Source organism: Hylaeus anthracinus, unplaced genomic scaffold, assembly GCF_026225885.1.
Source record: "Hylaeus anthracinus isolate JK02 unplaced genomic scaffold, UHH_iyHylAnth1.0_haploid 11989, whole genome shotgun sequence".
Lineage (NCBI taxonomy): Eukaryota > Metazoa > Arthropoda > Insecta > Hymenoptera > Colletidae > Hylaeus > Hylaeus anthracinus.
This window is the reverse complement of record NW_026534337.1, coordinates 4791444-4816636: the sequence shown is the minus strand read 5'-3', so window position 1 is coordinate 4816636 and position 25193 is coordinate 4791444. Positions and strand designations below refer to the sequence as shown.

The 25193-nt window shown below is 35.4% G+C and overlaps 2 protein-coding genes across 3 annotated transcripts in view; one reads left to right on the top strand and one right to left on the bottom strand.

The window, feature by feature from the left end:
- The window catches only part of LOC128887710 (uncharacterized), a 2084-nt gene extending 1233 nt beyond the window's left edge, over positions 1 to 851 (top strand). Inside the window, exon 4 of the mRNA XM_054143910.1 lies at positions 21 to 851. Coding sequence (XP_053999885.1) covers positions 21 to 851 — 831 coding nt within the window. The remainder of the gene's footprint in view (positions 1 to 20) is intronic.
- Positions 852 to 3236: 2385 nt separating this feature from the next.
- The window catches only part of LOC128888003 (uncharacterized), a 46532-nt gene continuing 24575 nt past the window's right edge, over positions 3237 to 25193 (bottom strand). The window contains exons 2-6 of one of the 2 annotated variants that reach the window (XM_054144570.1): positions 10531 to 10768; positions 9029 to 9177; positions 7594 to 8150; positions 4863 to 6698; positions 3237 to 3673 (exon numbers count right to left, since the gene is read on the bottom strand). In XM_054144570.1, the coding sequence (XP_054000545.1) occupies positions 3610 to 3673; positions 4863 to 6698; positions 7594 to 8150; positions 9029 to 9177; positions 10531 to 10759 (2835 nt within the window). In that variant the 5' untranslated portion in view covers positions 10760 to 10768 and the 3' untranslated portion in view covers positions 3237 to 3609. Of the gene's footprint in view, positions 3674 to 4822; positions 6699 to 7593; positions 8151 to 9028; positions 9178 to 10530; positions 10769 to 25193 lie in introns of both variants that reach the window. The other variant, XM_054144571.1, reaches the window with a different exon arrangement.

Sequence of the window (25193 nt, the reverse complement as noted above, 5' to 3'; positions counted from 1 at the left end):
CTAATTATCCTCAGCCGCAGCCGAGTTATCCTGCTCCTCAACCAAATTATCCTGCTCCACCTCCTCAGCCGAGTTATCCTCCGCCACAACCGAGTTATCCTGCTCCCCAGCCAAATTATCCTCCAGCACCAAAACCTAATTACCCACCTCCTCAACCGAGTTTTCCTTCTCTACCTTCTGAGCCTAGTTATCCTTCTCCAGCTCCTAAATCGAGTTATCCATCTCCTAAACCAACTTATATTTCGCCACAGCCGAGTTATCCTCCTCCCCAGCCCACTTACCCACCAGCACCAAAACCTAATTACCCACCTCCTCAACCGAGTTATCCTTCTCCACCTCCTCAGCCTACATATCCTCCTCCTCAACCTAATTATCCGCCTGCTCAGCCAAGTTATCCACCATTACAACCAAGTTACCCTCCTGCTCCTAAACCAAATTATCCTCCATCTCAACCAAGTTATCCTCCAGCTCCTAAACCAAATTATCCTCCTCCTCAACCTAATTATCCTCCTCCACAACCAAGTTATCCCCCAGCTCCTAAACCAAATTATCCTCCTCCTCAACCTAATTATCCTGCGCCTCAACCAAATTACCCTCCTCCACAACCAAATTACCCTCCTCCACAACCAAATTATCCCCCAGCTCCTAAACCAAATTATCCTCCGCCTCAACCAAATTATCCTCCTTCTCAACCCAATTATCCCCCATCTCAACCAAGTTATCCTCCCTCTCAACCAAGTTATCCACCGTCTCAACCTAATTATCCTCCGTCCCAACCAGGTTATCCTCCTACAGGGGGACAACAAAAAATGATATACTTACCACCTCAATCGCAATCGCAATATGGCTGAGGCAAGTACATACGTCTACGATCTATAAAGAATTTCCGTGTTTGACTTACGTACATACTTTATAAGGCTGATAAGGTCGTGTATTCTTAAAAGTATCGATAAGTAATATATGTACAAATTTTAAATATATTTCTTTTGTTTATAAGAAACAATTATTTTTGAAGACTGTTACGATAATGACGATTAATTGTTATACAGGAAAATTGTAAGTGTTACGCCACTAGTTACTTCATTTTGCAACAATGGCTGACAATTTTATTTGCTTTATTCGTTTGAAACAAATTTCTAAGGTTAATTTATTATTCATTTTGAATTTTGTATTTATATTGTTTGTAATACTATGTCGGAAAGCATATTCTTGTTATAACGTCGTAATCAAATAACATTCTTCTTGCAAACAAAAGAAACAATACACCTACTACTTATATTATATATCCTTGAGTGATGTCCATAACTGGTTTTAGATATTCTGTTTAAAAAATCTGAATTCCATCCAAGGACAATCTCTACTGCTCTCCAGTATATGTATCCTGAAATCTTCAGCAAAAATTAACGCCTTGCCAATGACAAGCGAAGATAATCATTTTTGTAATCGTAATGCAAAAGATTTTGTAATTATATAGCGTAATACCTTACAATGTAAATATGTATTTTGTAATGTGATGAATATTTAAATGCTTAAAATGTGAGATCAGACACATCGAACCATTCGCGTTTATCAATTTTTATTAGACTGTGGATGTTTATGGATTAATGGCAAGTCGAAATATAAGAATACATATGCGAATGTTTGTAAATGCAAAAATATATAAAATATCAACAATAATATACATGTTGCATCGTTTAGAAGACAAGACGTACTTCCATTTAAACATAAATTTTTTTATTAGATTACATGTATCTGTGAAACTATGAATTTGCATGAACATCCACAGTTTAATTATTATCGATTCTTTCGTGTCAATTGCAATTTTTTTAATTGAAGTTACAATAATTGAGTTAATTTTTGTATGAGTATATATTTATCGAACGAATTGTTGATCTTATGCTTAATCACATCTATAAATTTGTCGTGAAAAATAAACTTATACACGAAGCACATTCATCGGCGAACTTTAGAATTTAATAAAATGTACGAATGTAAATCATTTGCCTGTAAATGTATAATAATTTGAGTCTCTTCCAATGTATGTTTTCCATATTTAAGAAACAAAAGTTTAAAATTATTATATAAAAATACAAAATTGAAGTATCATATACCGTATGAAATGTATTAAATAAAATGACAAGCTTATAAAATCTAATCTCGAGGACATTAATAAACATAGTAGAATGCTATTGAATGTTTAAAATCTGAAAATATTTTAACGTTGACACGAAATCAATTTAATATCATATTCGTTTCCCGAATATACATTCTAAAATGATAGCACAATTTTTACATTTTCACTTTAACCTTCTCATTTGAAACACTAAACGTTTCCCGTCATCGTAGTTTAAATGTTTGTATATTGCCAACGTTTCCAAAAAGAACAGCGCTTAAACGTTAATGTTAATAGGAAAATTTCGCGTTGTTAAGCGAATTAACCATGTACATAGATTTATTAACAAAACCAGGTTTATTTTAAATACAGTTTGTACGATACCAGCTAATGCGACTACAATGAATATCACAGCTTTTCTCAGGTAGACATTCTGAATGTCAGTCTCAGTAGCTTAAACATATTAATCGGCTAATCGTTACGCTTACGTCTAATTGAGTAGTGAGTAAATTGTGAGTACTCATCCCAGTTAATCGTCATCATTCCGAGTCGACGTGTAGCTCATATTAAACAGAAATATGTTTCGACGCGAAACATATGTTAAATCTGGGCTACACTAATGATGAGAATTAAGCAGCCATCATCCAACGTGTTAGCATTCTACATCTAACGGGATATGACTATATACAATTTCGTTATATTTGTTACAATTACGATTTCCTTACGAAAGAACACGATACATCGAAGTTAACGATTCTTTCCACATAAAAACTGAAAACATTCAATTATATTTACGCTATTTACGCCAAATACAACAACCATCGAAACACATATATTTTTAAATGTCTAATTATACATATATTGCAATCAATTAAACCCATTAATTTGATATTAATTTAATTTAGCTATAGTTTTTTAAGCAAATTAACTACACCAACTAATCAATCATCGAGAATCTCAGTTTTTAAATGGAACTTTTAGCCGTTGCTCGCGAAATAATTAATCTCATTAGTTTGAAGCAATAATTGAAGAAATACTTACATCGTAGATCGCTCTTTAATAAAAATAGTCAACCGATATCACAATTACTGCCTTAAGGAAAATAGTTATTACAAATAAGTATGTCAATTCGAACGACATCATTATACAGAAAGTAACGTGCATGTTGATTACGAAACACTGCTAGTAAAATTCTATGAACGTTTCATTGATCCTAGCGAAGAAAACGAGTTCACGATGGAAAAAAGAATAAGTCCTTCTGGTATTGCAATTGCTGATGATTAATTATGTAAAGTTTATAGTAGCGATCGTGAATCGTAAACAACGTACTTAAATTTATATACGAAAATATATACATATAGATCATCCCCTTCCTCGTGGTTATGAGAAAATAATCTCTGCGACTAATAAACATTCGATTCGCGCGTTATAACGGAACGAAGGCAGTGCAACTTTATATTGACTGGAAAATTTGATTATCCGGTTTTTCTTGCTTTTCATTCGACTCCGATTTCTGTTAACTTGTCCAAGCAATCGTACGACTTCGATTGAACGATGTATCTGTAACATAATCATTTCTTCGTTAGAATAACGGAAGCTGAAGCGCAATTATTAAAAATATATTATGCTAGATTTAAACATATTCATGAATTCAGAAATGTTTAATATTTGTGCAAACTTATGTATGACAGATTATTTTATACACTGTGATTAGTCATTTGGTAATTATCAGATTCGATGTTTCGCTAAGGTGAATGTTGTGATACATGTTATTGAAAATTAAATATAATATCGATTTAGTGATAAGATATTCCAAAAATATTTGTAAAAGTCATTTCATTTATAATGAATCATTTGATCAGTATACTATTTAAAATAATGATACGCTGTTGAAAATGGTTAGATGACTATTAATTGAAATGATTTTATCCAGCAGTAAGTTATTTCATGATTTGGTAACTCTAATTGTTTTATAAGAATACTATTTTCATCCCTTACATTCGGTTCCAATTATATTAATATTTAATTTATTAAAATTTGTGGCATATCTCTGACGTTGAAAACGTTTATGTGTATCTCTATTGAAATAATCTGTCACTTGTGCAAGCAAACAGGTAGTTTCAAAAGCGGCTTGCCATTACCAGCGTATTCTACTAATAAAATTGTTTTTAAAAAGTGTTATACAAAGATAGATTCGCGAGTACTTAATTTTCAAATTACAAACATTGAAAGCTGTATATTATTATTAAATATTATTTGGCATGCATCAAATCCGACAGTAAAATGCAATTATAATCGTAATTAGATACCGAATGATGACAATGGGAATAATAACTAAGTTTTAGTTTGTTTTTTTTTTTTTGCTAAATTAACTAACTTTAAATAAATCTTGTAGCATGCAATTTTAAAAAGCAATAATTCGTAAAAAGAACTTCACACTATTATATAATCTACTTCGGTTAAAAGACATTTTTAAATTTGCTTAAAAGATGATTGTGCGCCAACAGGTCAATAATTTTTTCAGCTAAATCTATCACGAATTACTAAACCACGCAGGTAGTGGCCAAACAACTTAGAAACACCATACATATCTCACTTTGCCCGATAGCTCGAAAAACCTCGACATCCCCAAAGCAAAGATCTGTTAAAAGTGTTACGCAGCGATACCGAAGTACATATTATTAATACAGCAAAAGCACCAGAACTGACCCAAAGTTACAAGCAACAATTCTATCGCCTATGGCACAACCGTTTATGCGTCGGGTCCCTCCGACCCACGTGAAGGATCATTTTCCCAGCCTTGGCAGCCTTGAACGTCTGCAAAGCTTTGGCGTGCGTCAGTCCGCTCATCGACACTCCATTGATCGCCAGAATTTCATCTCCCACTTTCAAAGTGCCATCCTCAGCTGCCTGACCACCAGCCATGATGTCCTTCACGAAGATACCCATCGATCCTTTGTTGCTGTCCGATCCACCAACGATCGAGAAGCCCCACTTTTTCGAGGCGCCCTTTTCCAGAGTAATCGTCAGCAGATCCATCGAGAGACTAGTCGCCCTTCGTGGATTCGAGACCGGATTCGTGTCGCGTTTTCTCACCACGTAGAATTTCCTCATGCCAGTCATCTTCTGATCGGACTCCTTTTTCGTATTGGACTCGCTGTCGTTCTCCATACGTTCAGCGGACACGTAGTTCCCGTCCTTGGTCAGCGCTCCGACCACTTCGCATTTGGACGGGTCCGCCAGTCGCTCGACAGCGTCAACGGAAGCTGGAACATCCGTCTTCTCCTCCTTCAACGTCCATACCGCGGAGTCGCTTCGAGTACGGACCAATATGTCTCCCCACGTGTCGCTCCAAGTGTCGCCAAGCTCCTCACCGAAGGTGAACGTCGGCTCTCTAGCTATCTGCAACTCGACGGATCCGAAACAGCTCTTCAGAGCGTTCCTGGCCTCCACGATCGACAATCCGCGCAACCTGCGCCCGCAAACGCGAACAATCTCATCGCCAATTCGAAATTGCTTAGACCTGCACGCTTCTCCGTTCGCGTCCATCTTTGAGATCACGTAGAAAGGCCTGGCAGCCTCTCGCCTCTCCACGGAAATACCGAGATTTCCGAGTTTCTCCACGAACAACTTCATCGTCTTCAGCTCCCGGCGGATCAAGCTCTTAACTGGCGTCGGGGGAGGCGGTAGATGTCCTATCTTCGTCGTCTGCGTGGATTTCTTGATCTTGGTCTTAGGGTTCACGGTGTCAGGACCCTCCGGCTCCAACTTGGATCGCGACCTCTTCGGACTGTAGTATTGCAGCGGGATGTTCGTGATCGTCGAGTTGATCTTCAACGCTGGTGGACTGTCTTTGCACGGGGATGAGGCATTCTCTAATAAATTCACTCCGCTTGGGGAGATGTTGGTGTGTTTCCGAGATTTCAACGGTATGTGAGACCTGGTCTCCTTCTGGAGATTCTGCAACTTCACCGCCTGCGACAACGGCACTATTCTGTCCGGTTTGGGGATAGACCTTTTCTCTGGTATCCTAGAGAGTATATTGTTCGTGGAACTACTGAATGTCCTCGACGCGCCTAAGTTTGGTGAAGGTCCCACCGTGGATCCTTTCGAAGCAATTGTATTGCACTTTGGCAAGGTGTTCAAGTCAGATTTCACGTAGTCGGCGACGCAATGGAACTCTGGGAACCCTGCGAAGGTATCCTCGTCGCAGCTGTCGGTCTCGTCCCCATCGGATATTAGGACAGTCGTGACCGTGCTCACGGATTCGTTTAACAGGCTGTTCTCCATAACGAGGGTCTCGTCGACGCAGGAAGGTTGCACCTCGGTTTCCTCGGCTACCGTCGTCGCGTCCGACTTCTTCGGGGGGCTCACTGGTAGCGACAAATCGATTCCATGGTAATCGTCGGACGTTATGGAGAAACTCCGAGGTTTCAGCATCGCTGGCACGGAGTTCTCGCTGTCTGGAGAGTCGGCTCCAGCTCGTGTGCTATCGGAATCGTAACCACTCTCGTCGCAGCCTAATCGCAGGCCGTTCATCAGGTCTTCTAAACCTGTTGCTGGGCAAGATCTGTGGGCATCGGTTCTGTAAACGAGAGCAGATGTGGTCTTAAGTACTTGAATTTGGAAGGTCACTTAGAATTAAGGACGTCAAGGGCTGAGATGTGTATTAGGAGGTTACATTGAAAGCTGTTTATGTATACGTGGATTTTACTGCAAATACTGTAGACAGTGAGAGCCGTCGTATATTATGAGTTGTTAAAACCACATGAAACAGTAACCGCCGAACGTTATTGCCACCATTTGAACCGTTTACATGATTTGATAGAAAAACGACTTTGAGACTTTGGAACTAGAAGATGTTAATCATCGCTTGCTTTATCAATAAATAGATAATCCTAATAATTTCATTGTACTCGTTCGTACAGCACACTATGGCCCACCCAAAACATTTATTTGAGAAACTTCATTCTAAAATGTTTCGTTCAATAGGATGTCACTTCAAGGATCTTTCTTATAAGAATTCTTAAAAGGAGTATTGTTGAATGTAGAAATTAATTCTCGAACCCTAAATTCTATCGACCATAGAATCTCTACTAGAATTGTTTTCGCTATTATTTTAATTTTCTTTTTAAGTGCCATCTACATATTAAACGCCAGTTTTGGTTATTATACTATCTCTCCAAAACTATCCTATAAATCCTCGATGTAGAACAACCGTAGCGATTGAAAAAAGCATCGATGAGTTCATTGATTCAAAACTACCTTAATTTTTACGATTTGGAATCCGACAATTGCTTGAGAAATGGCAGAAGTATGTGAAAAGTAGAGGAGATTAATTTAATGTCTTTCTTTTATGAATAAATATTAAATTCATGCGAAAATGACAAAAATTAATTTCTACGCCTAATAGTAACTCTCTTTCATAATGCATCGATTGCCTTATCGTAAGAATGAACATACTTAAAAGCAATCCTCACCTATCACATTCGTTGGCACTCGCACGAGTGCTGAAAAGGTTCTTCTTAATATTACTCAACTGACTGCTAAGAAAGTCTTTCGTCTGCGTCGACACGCTGTTTTTGGTGCCGTCGGTTGTGGACCGATTGGCTCGTTGTTTTGGACTCGTGCTTCTTCTAACGTTGTCCAACGTTTCCCTGGCAAATTCGGATCCCTCTTGCGTCTTTAACATACCCTGGTTCTTAAGAATGTAATCAAGGACGCGTTGTTGCTCCTGGAGGTCCTGAATGCTGCGACTGATCCGTTTCTTCTTCTCGTGCAGAAGAGAACCGCGACCTAGTTGACAATCGTCGACGGTGACCCGAAATGGTACATTTTTTATAGCGCCGTCGCTCAGGGTTTTCTCCATTGTATAATGATTGATGCTGACATCTTCCTCTTGGATCGTTACGTTTCTCGTGGATATGTCGCCGCTTAGGAAGTTGTTGTTCTTTTCAGCGCTTCTGAACAAGTTTCGCAACGATTCGACTCTGGAGATTCTCTTTGGCTTTGGTAACTCTGGCGATGCGCTGGCACTCTGAACAAAACCAAGTGTCGTGGTTAACGTTAAACGTTCGCATTACAAATGTTTATTGTATACTGATTAGATCGCTGTAGTAACTTTTAGTATTTCTCTGTATTGTTCATGTATTACTTATTTGCTCGATTTCGAGTATATATTTCATCTGTGTTTAAATCTATGTCAGATATTCTTCTACAATGCATCTTGACCATGAAAGATTAATCTGACGCAAACGAATAGGCTACAATGTATTATAAAGTGTCTCGGTCATTTATTTTTTGATGATAGGGAAAGTAAAATAAGGAAACGAGATTTCTCAAGGTCACGTTTCACGACATTCCAAAGTCAATGTATTTTTTAACGGGATATATCTTCATCGATGCAGCGATATGAACCAGAAACATATTTAGATTCATATAATATGTTCATCATTGATATATTTATTTTATTAAAGACACTGTCGATGGATTTAATATCCCCTAGAAAGTAGTTTCTTTAAGAAACATTTTGTGTCTATCATAGTACACGTCCCTTTCAAATAAATTCCTTTTTTTAGGCACCTTTTTCTACCATTAAAAACAAGCGAAGTATTTAACGTGCACAAATCACAATCTTCCAAACAAGTTCATTTTCTCTAAAATTTGTTTACCATTAAAAACAAACGAAGTATTTAACGTGCACAAGTCACAATCTTCCAGATCAATTTATTTATTCTGACATTTTTGCCTGCAATTAAAAAGAATTGAAATACCAATTGACATTTAAGGTAATCGAAGATGTACCATGACTTGGTAAATTACTGAATACGTGAAGACAAATCGACCTAATCATTTTGTTAAACGACAATTGTATAGAAGACCGCATTGCACGCGAATGGAAAATGGCATATTTACCTTTTCGTTCTCGTCCGTTGGGTCGCCGCAACTTTTCCGATTCGGACTCCATCGTCTTCTTCGGCCCGAAACCGAAAGCAACTCCGAACTATCCGATCTCTTCAGCTGATCCCATCTTCGACCTACTTTCCTTCCCCATGTCGAAATTCCTGCGATGCAAATCACGTTTAGGTCTTAATTTTTTCTTTGCAGTGACATCTTACTGTGCAAAAAAGTTCTTGACATTTCAATAAGTAATTATTGCTTGTCACTTCCGAGATTAATTATTCCATGAAACACTTACAAGCAACGTTTTCTATATAATCAGATTCAAGATGTCCGTGTAATTAACCTATAAACGGTTTCATGATTTTTCAAATCAATTAACAAATATATAGGTAACGAAAAATGGTAATATGAAATGGGATCTGTACTGAACGTTATAAAAGCATTAATCCTTTCCAATGTAAAAAGAAGAACACGTCTATTTTAAGTAATAAGATTGAGAAATGATTACGTCATGTATAATTAGTAATATTCAGCATCACTAGATACAGATCGATAAGAATATTCCTTCTCATAGCCAAATTAAAGCATACGTTTATTCTATTCAACAGTTCAGACATATTTCTTGAAAATAAAAAGTTTACATCCTCTAATCAGTTTCTATAGTAAATACTTGGGTAGATTATTTAGAGTAGAAAAGACTTAATCGCGTAATTTCTGAATTAGTCTAAATTAGGATTAATGGATGTGATTTATTTTTATTAATAATTACTGTCCAATGTTAGTTGCTCGCTACCCCATTAATTACTGTCAATTTCACGTGAAATGTAGTGCCGTAATCAAGACTAGCGTGCAAGCTATCACGTGCGCATTAAATGCATGTGTAACGCTCTGTGATTTCAACGAGAGAATGAAAACTATGAAGGCTACCGAAGGAACGACTAATGTTAGAGAACATATAAAAAGAGTATAAAGTAGCAATGTTGACTTGAGAAAGTCGAGAACTGTGAATTTAATGGCTACTTTGATCCCAAAAAAAAGAGAAAACTTATAATATGTAGCTGACAAGAACTACAACATTTCAAATTCAATTTATTTTATTGCGATTCAAATATAATTTACTTAAATTTAATTTATTTAATATAATTAAAATTTAATCTATGTGACCATAATTATAGTTTCATTTAATTAATTGTAATTTATATTTATTTGACAACTAATCGTTAATATAATGGCCATTATCTTCACAGACAACATTGGAAATTACATAACACAAAATTAATTAATTTCCACGATAATTTCCTTCCAAACCTGTAATAAATGAATCCATATAAATTGAAGGCAATAGCGCAGAATTAACCCTGACTAATGTTAATTACTAATAATTTCTATTACCTAAATTTAATATAATACTTTCAATTTTAATGGTAGTTCGTTTTTTAATTATTAAGTGTTTGAAATACTTAACAGTTTCAAGTATTTATTGGGTAATTTATTTAAAATATAATTGTTGTTACCTTTACGATTGGTCACGCAGGACTGAGAAGATGGCGGTTTCTGAGAGTCACCAGCATTTTCTTTGACGGCCGCTTGTCCCACGCCATCGTTCTCATTGTAAAACTTCTTTTTAATATGTTCGGAATTTTCATCAACGGCGGCCAGAGAAGCATTTCCATCCTGAGATATTGGCGTGGCGGAAACTAACTGAGGACTGGTATCAGAGGCCTGACGTTTGAACAGACGCATCGCGATAGCCTGGAAAAAAATGATAACCCAACGGTCAAGCGACTGGACTGGTTGAATGTGACAATTCTCCCTTTCAACGTAATCTACAGCAGAATATGCTGAATAATTTTATGCCTGAAAAAAATTAAGTTCAATTTAATTTGATATCCTGCTGAAGGGGATTTGCGCTACCATAAAATACTACATAGAAGCAAAACAAATTTGCATATTAAATTGGACTGTTATCTAATGGCAAGAAAAGATGAACTTTATAGAAAATGAACCAGTCATATTGTAGAATTAATGAAAGATTATATTTTCGTATTTGAAAATGTAAATAAAGAATTGCTTTGGGGAAATAATTGGAAGCTAGAAGATTAAACAAAAGAAGGTGAAGCTTATTGAGTACATCTCAAGTTTGCAATAAAACTTTCTTAATATGTTTAAATTTAATACAAAATATTATTTTATGTGACACTTTTATATCCTTTTTGGTTTTAATGAGTTTATTCAATATATTTATTATAATGAATAAAAGTAATTATATAATTCATATATTAATAAATACAATTAATTTGATTTAGAATATAGAAACGTGATATAAAATAATATGTTTTGTTAAATTTGAACATATGAAAAAACATTCGGATGATGATTATTTCTTATTATATGTTTCACCATTAATTTTTATTCTATATGAAAGCAACATTTATTATCAATTTTACTTTATTCACTTTTTTAAATTTGTCGATTTAATAAATTACGTTTATTCCAATATTTTAATGTGGCCAAACACGAAATCCCAGAACCTTCAACAAAGGTAATTAAACACATGCGTGTACCACACTATAATATTACTCTAAGCAATAATAAATAAATCGTATTCGAATAACAGACAACATATAACAATATATTCGTGACGTTTATTCAATTAAACAGTTACATTTGTATTCTCTCGCTGTAAAATATTTAATTTCATCATTCGATTTCAACCCTTTGCTTCTAAACGAGTAACGAGTAAACTGTTATTCGCCTTTTACATGAAATTAGTCATTGTTCGGAAGCTTCATCTAAGAACGAATTTTGAACGTCCGCGATTCTCAATTGGATCTACATCCTGTAAGCAATCATCTCTTGAATAAATACAGGAAGCGTTAAACGCTTTCTCTGCGAGGTAAAAAAGCGTAGAAAGGAATCGAGCACCAAAGGAGGAATCTCTCGAAGCAGGCAAACCACAAAAAGGACGGCGTGAACGGCCAATCATCGCGAGGAGAGGTACGAAGTGTCAGTAAAAGCCTGGATCATCGAACGATCACTTTCCCAGCATTCCAGGGACGTTTAGCAACGTTTCCTGCGTGCTGTCTGCAACAAGGAGGCAGCAGTCCTCTCCTACTCACGCCAACCTTATCACTACCACGCTTACGCCTTTGCGGTGATCATGCGTGTGCCGTTCCCAGTTTCGAGTTACATCCACCTATATCCGACACATCTCGAAAAAAGATCGATCGCAATGCCCACGGGGACTCGAAGATTGTTTCAACCGTTCATGCACCACTTCCTCCTTGGTGTCCTACGGGCAGCGATTAGTAACGGTGTCCTTCGGAATTTCATACCGTGACCCCTCGTTTTCTTTCACTCTTCCTGTGTATATCTTTCAAAGACTAAATCTAACTCTTTGCGTTCAGAGCCATCTTCTTGGAAAATATGCAAACACGATTAGCTTCGTATTAAACAATGAAACTTTGAAGCCATCTAATTTATTCTAATATTTGGTTTATGTGAATCTTTACTAGGCTGTCCCATAAATTCCCGGACACTTGATACCAATAAATCGTATTAAAATAACATTATAATCAAACAATAATTGTTCTTCAAAATAAATGCTATCTGATAATTTTGATCCATCTTTCTGCCAATTGTTCAATTCCAATTTGGATCATTTGTCATAAAGAATTTCAATGTAAAAATTCAAGCATCGAGTGTCCGGGAACTTATGGAACAACCTAGTTACTAGCTCCTAGCTACTAGGTCCTAGTAGATGTTGCGAAACATACTCATGACAAGAAATCAAAATTTTATATTTATATTTTTCGAATTCATGGAAACAGTCGCCAATTCATAGATTACAGAGTCATCAGAATACGTCCCAATGTAGCATAATAAAAGCTTGAAGGGCTACGCCATTTTTGCAACGAAAAGAAATCGAAATTTTCCTTTATAGACTCATAGTTTGGACTATTATAAATGATACACAGTTAGAAAGTCTCTATAACAATGGAGGAAAGTATTTCAAGTACTATTAAAACCCTTTGCCCTTGAACCATTTTAAATAGTGTAGCTTTGGAACTATACAATTTATTCTGATGATATTTGTCTTATATGAATCTTTAGACGTTGGTAGCCATATTTGTTACAAGAAGTTATAAAAGTTAATTTATTTCTGAGTAAGGATTTAAATTTGCTTTGTAATCTTCTCAAATTACACCATTTCATTCGAAGTATGCTCATACATCTACACCTGTCTTACACAAATGATCTTATTGCTTCCTTTAAATTCTAGCACCACTGCAAATACATATATTTCACTCTTTCAATTTAACACTGACATTTATTCGTATATGCCTTACTATATTTCACAATTTCACATTTTGTTTTGCCTTTTCGTACTATTTAAATGAAAAACTTCAAAAAAACGTGCCGTTTTTAACGTTTTATTTGGATCAGTTTAGGATGCATAATCACTTGTATAGAATTAATAAAATACTATAAAATTGTTGCGAGAAAATGTAGCTTATAAAAATAACCGATGAACTATAAACAAACTTTGATAATACAATCTTATATCGTTACTCGACTGTGTCAGAAAATGAAAATAGAACGAAAGATATATCTAAAATCATAGAACAGAGATTACATAAACTTGATATAAAAGTAACAGAATAGATGGTTTCATACCACACTAAAAAGCTTTTACATAATGATAACTTTAAAACCCTGTATAAAACACTAGCTTGAAAATATTCTTACGCTTTCGAACGTAACCTGCTCACCCCAGTTAGAGTTAAAGTATCGCCTACTCTGGAGACTTCAACGCTTGGTAAAAAGGTGCTCGATACTGTGGAAACTCTAACATACTACTGTGAGTAAATACCATTAATGAAATTATATATATCTGATGGCGCATTATTCTTTTGAATACTGAATTATCAATAATCTACATATTTTGTATTTGCTATGTACAAAACACTCGTAAATGTTACTTTTAAAAAATCATACAAACACGTTACTTGAAGTTTTCGAATTCCTTTGAATTTTACATAATATAATGTGTTTTTAACACAAAACACAACTTTTAACGGATACCAGTCAATCATTCGTGTAAAATAAAAAAAAATTATAATCCTCAATCAACAGAAATGAACTATTCGCGATTAATCAAGAGCTAACCCATGAACCAAAGTGAAAGGTCAGCAGTGGATATTAAAGACATTATTAAGTACATTCGAAGAGCGCCATTATGAGAGGGATACTGCGATGCAGTTATCGCGTTTTATTAATCACGGCTGCTGAGAATGAATACACCAACTAATCACGATACTTTGTATTGGCAACATTAAGATCAAAGTGTACCATCTAATCGTTTACGACATCGTCAGAGGTGTTAACTGTGCATTCGCGTTCATCGTACGTTATTGTACTCTAACAGCAGAAAGATTGATATTTTATCTCTACTTTCATCGAGATTATTCACAAATTTATTGACCGTTAAAATGGCCAGTGCTCTTTATTGCAAACTCGCACGCGGAATTTAAAAAATGTGCGCGAATCGTGCAACTTTCTTCGAGATATATTCCATTATGTATAATGGGTAGATTCACTATACCGATATCGGTGGTAATTACGCGCACAAATCTGAGGAATTCTTACATCACTCGCGTAATTATAAAATACTCGTTGAAAAACGAATATTACTTCATATTAATAGCACGTATGTTCCTAAAAAGTGACACAACTCGAATAACGTGATTTTTTAGTTATCACCATAAAGAAATTTAATAAGCACTCCTCTGTATAAGTTCGTTTGATTAAATTGTAGCGTTATTATAGTCTCATTCAGTTTTGATTTATGTTTATAATAAATTCATTTAATTAAAATTAAAGGTTATTTAATTAAATTCGATTATAATTAAGATGATAATCAAACGTGCAGTTACTTAATTTAGAAATCCGTTACTTCTATGATTCTCTTAACTTTTATGTTTCAAATAAAATTGTGTCACTTTGTATATGAGTGACATGGTTAGGGGCCTGAGCTATATCGTAAACATATTGACAAAAGTGGCAGTAGATCGTCATTTCATAGTCTATTATTTTTGCATATTATGTTTTTATGAAACGTCCATTTAAAAATTCCTTAATCTTAGTTATTCCCAACCACAAGTACCAATCTATTAATGGCTCCTTTCAATATAATTATTTCAAGTAACTCAAATAAATAATAGCTTTCTATGTTGCATTAATTCAGTACTAGATAACAATTACGCTAAGTATAGCGTAACTGCTCTATATACCGCGTATCCTGAATATTAATTCTCCAAACAGTAGGTACTTTCAGTTCTAGTTGCTCCAGATAATAGGTGACCTGGCAATGAGTACTAGGTGCTTCATAAGTATACTATTATACGTATTAGCCTTAAATCATTCAAAAACTAGAGCAACATTTCACATCTGTATCTAACTTCAAAGTACCAGTACATCCACTTTCAGGATCGAAGCGCTCGTGTCCAGAATAACGACAAAATTTTATTCGAATAATAAGTGATGAATCAACTAACAAACTAACACATAATTTATTCGCGATGTTTACTAAATGAACGGTTTAATTTCTAATATCTATTGTGAAATATATTCCACTATAGAATTAAAATTGTATTCGTTATATTAATAGAAATGTGTACAATGTTGTTTAACTTCAATTCGTTGTTTGGAATCTTTATCTGCATAAGAGTTCCATCCAGTTTTGATTTAGGCCAGTGATACTTTGCATAAGAGATAAGTAGTACATTTGAAATTATTTAAAAAAGTTACAGACACTTCTACATATATTAAACTCCATTGATTAGAGCATTAATAGAAAAGAATGTAGTACTTTCTTTTTCATTTTTCTCTGTTAGACACTCTATTCCCCTTTCCCCCCATGGATTCTAAGCTGTTCCTTGGTTTGAAAAATACTTCTTTAAACTTTCAAGCGTATACAGATCAACCCCAGTTAGAGAGTTGCGTATTTTGGTGATTTCAACGCTTGGTAAGAAACTCAATGCTGTGGAAACTTCAACATGCTTTTATAGGTATTCAATAAAATACTATGCAGAATGCGCAATTTTGATTGTTTATGTAAGAACATTTCTTAACATTTCATAACAAATTCTTCAAATTTTTAATCATCAGTACAATACTTTTGGCATTGAAAATGCCTCGAATTCAGCTTCAAATAATAAAAATATAGAAAAAGCATAAAATGATATATAGATGAATAAAATATAAGATTGGTATGATTCTTTGCTGTGGTGAATGAGACTAGACATACGACTGCAAAGAGTTAATTTAATGAATGAACTAAAACAAATACAGAAACGCTTTGTATGCACTTCTCCAATACAGAAATTCTCTTTTCTCTTAGGAAGAGCCTTTTCCAAAGTATGGACAACGCTGGTTTAGGGTTTCTCTCGATTTCTTTTGGTAAATAGTTTAAACAAGAGTCACCCGTTATATCGACAGCACCAGCAGAAACGTTCCGGGACTAGAGAAGAGAGAACAGGGTGTGGAGACAGGGAAAAAAGTGTCTGTAGTGTGCCCACGTGTGTCTCGAGCCAACCGTATAAGTGCATATCACATACGCCACATGCCGTGCGTTTTTCCGGGACGAAGCGTGCACGGGAGCTCGCGTGAAAACGGCCCGGCCATGCTCCTCCTCTCACGTGGAGGAAAGGTATATACACCTAGTTCTCCTTTTACATGGTAAACACGTTCCAGAGAACAGGGTTAAAAAAAGAAGAAATATACGTATCCGTACCTCAGAGGCAAACTATTAGGTCATCCCATAAATTCGAGCCATAGATTATATTTATACTCTTCTGGATTATACCAAATCGATTAATTCTACAAGACCAAAGGTGGAGAAAAGAGATAAAGTGATATATCATTTTCTTTGAATATTTTGTTCAAAATATAAATTCAGATGCAGATTCAGATGTGGAAACGAAGAGAACTTCGATAAATACTGTATTTATATTTATATTATTATATTATATTATATTATTACATATAGATTATATTTATACTCTTCAGGATTATACAAAATCGATTAATTCTACAAGACCAAAGGTGGAGAAACGAGATAAAGTGATATATGTATAATACATTTGCTCTGAAAATTTTGTTTAAAATATACATAAATTCAGATTCAGATGTGAACTTCGATAAATACTGTATTCAATAAGTATACGAAGGTGTATAAATAGAAAAACGTAGGAAATGAAAGTAGTAAATAGATAGATAGATATATGTATATATTTATTTCACCTTTCAGCCAAAAAGTGGACTTGGTTACAAATTTTCTAACCATTTTCACATTTTCTCACACATTCCTCCACATTCCTGCCTTGCACACAAATCCTAATAGTAATAATACTTAATTTACCATACTTCATTCAACCATACTACAAAATCTTAACAACAAACTATCCTAGGGCCTGTAATGCAAATACAGAAAATGCAAATAGTAATTATTAAGAAAATTCATTTTAAGAATAGAAAGTTACAAGTTTATCAAGTATTTTGATACTACAATTTAAAAAAAATCCAAAAAGTAGAGTTAATCGACTTAACTTGCGAACGATATACACAACACTATACTAAACGTAGACGATCGAAGTGAATGTAAAGAGAGCATTTGAAAAGAAAAGATCAAGTGAAACAAATAACAGCGACACAAAAGACTGCCGTTACGTATGGTCATCGTCCAGCAAAGATCCATTCTTTCAGCAAGCGTTCAAAAAATAACCGAGACGGAAAGTTTATTACGTCTTCAGCAAAATCCGAATCGTATCGTTCAACAACTCCCTTTTTCAGAGCCGTGTTAAATCGCCCAAAAAGAGTTAGAAAAATCTCGCCCTGTGTGCTCTGTTCGCGAAACGCCATCATAGCCGAATAGGGATCGAGAACTTCGTAGGTTACATCGAAACACGCTAAAAGATGTTTGGGTCTCGAATGAGCGCTTTGGAAAGCGGTAATGGCATTACTAATTACGGAAATTTAACGAGACGTTGTTGAAATCCGAGTAACGGGTTCAGATTCCGAGGTGTTTCGTAACAATGAAGAAAACACGCTGATCAGAGTAATTGGAGCATCGAGTCCCAAGCTTTTTAGCTTATGGAGCGGTTTACACTATTAATTTTATTTGCATGCAGTGCACAGCAGAGATTATGTTTCTTGCAAGTTCTACCTATCGAGGTGTCACTTATCAAAACTTCAAGTGTTGAGAATTATTGTAAATATGTATTTCTAACTACATTTTATAAATTCTACATCATTTCTATAATAATAAATAATATTACGTATAATTAATTAATTAGACATAATAACTATCACTACATCACGTATAATATTATATTTTATTTATTATATATAATACGAAATGAATATAATATTGATATGTATAATAATTTTTATATTCCACCTTCGAATTTAATCACTTATGCATGTACCTTCTATAAAACAATCAACTCACTTATCTATTTATGTATCTAATTATTTATCAATCTGCCTATATATTCTAGCTGTGCATTTCAATATTTGTAATAAATTCTATATTATCTATACATGCTTAATAAAGTTTATATCATTTATATGTATATCTTTAAATAAGACTACCGTTAAAATATACTTATTTATGTAAGCATGTTAAGATTTCTGTTCATTAGCATTCACCACGGACATTAAAAAGACAGTGCATCGAAGATACAAATTCACTTTTCACTTTCATAAACCGTAATGTCCCCGATAAAAATAAAACTCAGTCCTTTCACGCTGCACTCACCGCTTCTTTCCATTTTTTTTACGTTTCTTCTCAGTGTATAAACATACTTGAACTTATGATCAAATTTCTCGGTGATTACATGGAGATAACGTTTTTCTATCGCCACTCTCGGTGGACATTTTAATTTAACGAGATCGATAGTGTATGTCGTTAGAATGTTCTGTAACTTTCTATGCCATATTTTTAGAAACGAAGATCAGTAAAGGCTTTCGCAGCAGGTTCTTGTGCGTTTTAATCGGTCGATGGTCAATATCGGCAAGTACTAATAAAATTCCTCTCCACTTTCGCTTGCCTGCATTACGCTAGTCTTGGATTTCATTTAATTAAGTCGAGCGACGTTATAGACTGTAAAATGATTACCATTTTTTGCGAGCATGTAACTTTTCTTACCTACACATGAGCTCAATTATGACGATAGCATCAATCATTAGAATATGAAGAAAGTGGTTTGCGATATTAAAAATATATGTGGAAATTGCGACTGCGCTAAACCTGTCATTGCAATGATAAGGATAGTTTGATAAGTCTAGAAATTTCTGTAAAATATTCAAAGCTATTTATGATATAAACTAATATAATAAATACATGCTAAACATAACTAAAAGTTATGTGCACTCATTCAAAACGAAATAAACGATTTTATTATATTAATTGTAAAATATATTCAACTTAAATCCGCAGTCTAGTTATGCAGAATCAAAAGAATACTTCACTTTTAATTGTAAGAAGGAATCTGATTTGTACTGTACATTTAATAATTGTTAATAAATCCTTGAAGCATCTAGAAACAGTGAAAGTGAAACTGTTAATATGACAGAAATTGGTGACTGAAATGTAGAGCAATGAAAGAAGCATAAGAAAAGTTTTTGATAGGACCAATCTGGTAATGTTTCATTCAGAAATGCAAATATGTCATGAAAATTAAGTGAATTCATAATTTTTTAATTTATTATCCTGTCTAAAATATTATTTTGTGGAAAATATACTTGGTTTTACGAAAATTAACCGTTTCGAAGACCAATTCCTAATGCCAAAATGAATCAAAAAGCTCTTTTCCATTTCGCAATCTGAGACTCAGTTAATGGAACATGAGTAATTAAAATTTTTACGTGTGTAGTCAGCTGACTGTAATATAAATGGCGCACGCTGAACAGCACATCAGCAAATTTCAAATACTTGTAACTAGGTTAAGAAACTTTCTTAGTAAATAACTTCTCGATTTCTTTTTATATAAAGAATCGAATCTGAAAGAATGTCCCATGTTTGTATTATCACCCTCCAATATTAATTACTTACAAAAGACTCTACAGCACATCAGAAACATTATTAATTTTTCGCTAATTCTTTACAAACGTTATACTTAGTTATTATTTACAATTAAGACGAACATAATAACAGCGTTCTGAACGAATGCAATTAGACCATTGATAAACAGACTGCAGATACTTATGCATTTATAACAAATGTAAATACACAAGAGTATCGATCGTTAAAAATATCTCCAAAGCATCATCCTACCTTATTATTAAAAAAAAAAAACTATTTCTGCCACCACGACTGCGTGAAACTAAAACAAAAATTAGAAATACCTTCGTAAAATCTCGAATGACGTAATCGAAAGCACTTCCACTTCTCCGTCTCTTTTGAGCAGGTTCCTTCCCGCCCTATCCGCGAAGTAGAATCTCGGTAAAGGATTCAACGCATCATATGGGCCCCGCATAACGAACGACGCGATAGATCCCATAAAGCAGCGTGCTTTATCGTCACGATTCCGTGAAAACGTGGGGCGCAGTTACACGGCACCGTGACCGGAGCGAGCTAACGATTAACCAGCATCAAATTACAAAGAGTGGAAGGGCAGCACCCACGTCTCCTTTGAGAAAACGCAGCCAGCCATAACGAAGCCAGACGGTGCACCGCCTAACGGGCTTCCTCCTCGACTTTTCATTCATACGACCATCCACGAAAACTTCGCGCTCCCCACCAAGGACCCACGGGGCCGCCGCCTCCACCATTTCCTCCAGAAATAGATGCATCAGGATGCCGTGTCTCGGACACCGGAAACAGTCGCTTCCCGTCGTGCCAGCTTCCCGTCGTACGTTCATATATCTTTTTTTGCCACTCTCCCTTTTCTTCTGCCTCTGCTTCCCACGAAAAATTTGGCTCAAACGGCTCTCTGTTCTTTCCTTGTCAATGTTTGTAGTGGTTAATGGGAGATACTCTATTTGGAGGTTTCAGAGTAAGTGCTGTGAGGTTCTTCGTGGTCCTGTTGCTGGAACGCATTCCTGCATGCTTCTGTTGGATATCGCTTAGGCTGATCTGTACCTTCTGTACTGTACCATCTGTACTGAAATCTTCATTACTTTAGGTTAGTCAGTAGTTTTATCTTCATGGGATAAGTAAATATTTTTAAGTTTCAAATCTAGTCATCCGTCCATCAGAGATGGGCAAAATCCTAGGCTTCGAATAAATCTGAAGTTTACTGATGTGTTTGTCTCGTTTCCTTCTTTAGAAAATGTTCAAAAGAGGAAACGAGACAAACATATCGGCACACTTCAGATTTATCGAAGCCTAGGGTTTTGCCCATCACTGCCGTCCATACATCAACTACGCATCCGACCGTTGTACCCTCACTCACTAACTCCGAATGATACGCCCGACTTCTTAACATCCAACGATTCTCATTGGTCCTTCCCCTTATTTCCACTACCTTCTGAATCCTTAAACACAAGCCTTTAAAAGGCACGCCAAAACTCCTCTCTCGAGCTTTTTCGTAACACATTTTAACGGAAGTAGGAACGCAGCAGTAATCTAGTTTCTAAGTATCGAATTCTAGTAGAAATCTAACATTGAAATAAATCGGAATCTATCACTTTTTTCCGTGGTCAGATTGCTTGAAGCTCTTTCAAAGTTGTATACAGGATCTCCCGTAACTGGTGGTACAAACGAGTAGGGGGTGATGCTACGTGAGAAATTGAATCGAGTACGTAGAATAAAATGTTGTCATACGACGCTTTATTTTTGAAAAAAATAAATTTGAAAATTTGTCAAATATGCGTGCAGTTGGACCAGCTTCAGCTCGACGGATTTCACTGTAGATGACCTTCATTCTTGTTCGCGAACGTTGCCAATGGATCGATGAACAGATTTCCAGAATTCGTCTGATTTATGAACTGTTGAAGCGATGTCCACATTGTTGCAAACATAACTGTGCTCTCTTTCCAAACTCTTGCGTCTGCTGAACGCTATCATCTGTGTGAACATCACTGGATCGTAAGTAATTGCGACAAAATTCACAATTGATGCTGCGTGAATGTCACTAACTTGTAAGTAATGACGACGAGATTCAAAATTAATTCTGATCCAGATTCTTCAGAAATGAGACTTCGTCCCCATATCAATCATCTTTCCAAACTCTTGCGTCTGCTGAACGATATCATCTGCGTGGACATCACTAGCTTGTTAGTATTGACGTCAAGATTCGAAATTAATCTTGATCCAGATCCTTCAGAAATGAGACTTCATCCTCATACTAATTATCATTCGAAACTCCTGCATCTTCTGAACGATATCATCGAACACCAAATAATTATCATCTGACGCCCAACTGCAAGTCGTCGTCCATCGTGCAGCGTCCAAGATGCGAATGCATGGTTTGTGTCAAGGTCCTACTTAGCCCTTGACCCAGTCCATGAACCTTTAGAAAGGGAAATAGCGTCGAGCCGTCAGCCTTCAAAGCATCCTCAAAATGAGGTTGACGCGAACATGCTGTTCATTTTGCGGTGCACCGCGGTCAGAGCCAACCGACGGCTCACCTATTTCAAGGTAACGGTGCGAGATCATAGGTGACGCGAGATGCATTACAGTTATATACCTGGACGCATGCTGGACTTTAATTCTGGTCGACGTTTTGAACGCGCCTTCGAGCCGCGTGCTGCATACTCCAACGGAGATGAAAAATCTTACGTGGGTACCACGCTACGCATGCATATATGGTAGAGCCAGTGAAACATAATAAAGGATTTTCCGAAAGAGGCTTTAGTACTTTGTTCTTTAATCAGACGTGTCGAGCACTTACTTGTACATCATATTTTGTGGTAATTGTTGTCGTGTGTGCTTTCATTAAAAATTAAGGAATCATATACACTGTGCTAGTCATAATTATTAGATAGATTAGATAGAAATCCGTTTTTGTTTATTTATTAGCAAAAGGTTACCAGGGTAACTTTTTTCACCTGATTCTTAAACTGGATACATTAAACTTCAAAATACATATTTTCGCTGAATTTTTAAGCCTCTATTCATGCCCCTAGGAGTTATGTAAACTACAATCACAATTTTCCTCATTTTCTTATTTTTGAACATAATGAGTTTCTCCCCCTTGGTTTTCAAATGTCTTTGTTGATTCCAATAATTATAGTTACGTTTCGTGATAAAGACGTATGAATATATATTCTACATTTTTGTGAAATTAAGTTGCATGAGATTTAAAGCGAATTAAGTATTAAGAATAAAGTGTTTAAAATATTGTTGCAATTCACTTATGAAGCTCCCTTTGTGTCTTATGATTGTATTGTTCAAGTTTATCAAAAATCCTGACAAATAACTCATCGAAAGAGTTATTAATTAAAAATATCTCTTACAAAATATATAAGTTATATTGCCCAAATATTATATATATAATATTTACTTTTGAAGTATTGCTTGCAGAAACTTCATTTCTCTGCTAATCCTGACAGAGATAATATAACTGAGTGATAAGCCCAAGTACAACTGACAATAGAGCAAGAGTCAAACCTAATATACGTTTATACACGTTTATTAATTTAAATACATATTTTTTTCAATTTTCAATATATACATTAAAGTTATGTATATATCCTTTATGTTTCATGGATGAAAATTGAAAATAGGATTACTCATATCTACAATGCATAAGCGACGATAAAAATAATACTGAACACATTATGAATCGGTAGAAAGTCATTTAAACAGCAACAATTCAAGAACAGTATGCGTATGAAGAAATGAACTTCTCCCAACATTGTACAACATTAGGCGACAATCCGACCAAACAAGATAAACGGTACACGTTGGCAATAATATTTTTCCGTAGTCACGAGCCACGGTCAGCCTTGCATCCACTGGAGCTACAAATGGAGGTGCAAGATGTTAAATGCAGCGCGCGTCTCGCTGCACGCGTTTGCATGCTCTCGCGAAGTCTTCGCTATTAAAACCAGCGAGAGTAACCTGACCGTAAAATGTGGGTGATTGGGTCTTCGGTCTTTGACATCCGGAGAAAAAAAAAGTTCCCAAGCCGAAGACCACGATAGTCACTTACCAGCTGAACATATGTTCGACTCCGAAATGTTCCGTTAATCGTCAGGCATCGGTTACTATTGTTCCCGTTAAGGCTCGTGATCATGATTTGCGTGTCGACGAACAGGAACACTGGTTGAAAGGCAGAAATTCTAGTTTTTTTGTGATTATTTACAACCTGTTGCAAATATAACAACTAATCATTGTGGCTTTTAAAATTAACATGTAAATATTTTGCTTAATGTATTTTTTGACTGGATTGTGACTAGCCTGTTGATATTTATCCACGTGAAACGTGCAAAAAGTATATGCAAATACGTACAAAAAAAAGTGTTTAACATAGATTTGAGGCACACTTTGGACTAATACAAGAGGATATTTACCAATTATGTTTTAATTAACACTTTATTTATCCTGAAGCACTATTATTTGCATTACAATAAACTGTTAATAATTATTCCATATTTATTAGCATTAATGTACATTTCGAAAAAGAACGTTCTACATTATAGAATGTTATGGGTGCATATCAAAATATCCATTTGCATAAATCCCGTATTCTACGTATAACTAATAAGTTCTTATGATACTGGTGAAAGCACTTTAAATTATTACTGTACTCAAATTATAAAATCTTTATCAATTGTTTAATAGTTTAAATCTTACAAGTCCTCGTTTGCTATCGTGTTTTGGCGAAGTTCAAGTTTAACAGTATACTTGTCGATGAAGTCTTTAATTCCGTTTTTAAAAGTGAGTCCATATCGAATTTATGATGCATTTACAAATTATATATTTAGATAGGATTGATTTGGGTCCTAATAGCTAGTACATTATTCTATGTTGTACACCGAAATGTTTCTTCCTTTGCCAGATGTGTTTCCTCCATTCCAGTCTTCGATTCTGGTGGATATCAAGGAATGTTAATATCTTTTAAGATAATTAAGACATCTTGTACAAGTTTCCATTACACGGGAAAACAGTTTAATCGGAGCATGGCATTAAATAGAACGGTTAAGTACCTAATGCATTTATCGAGCA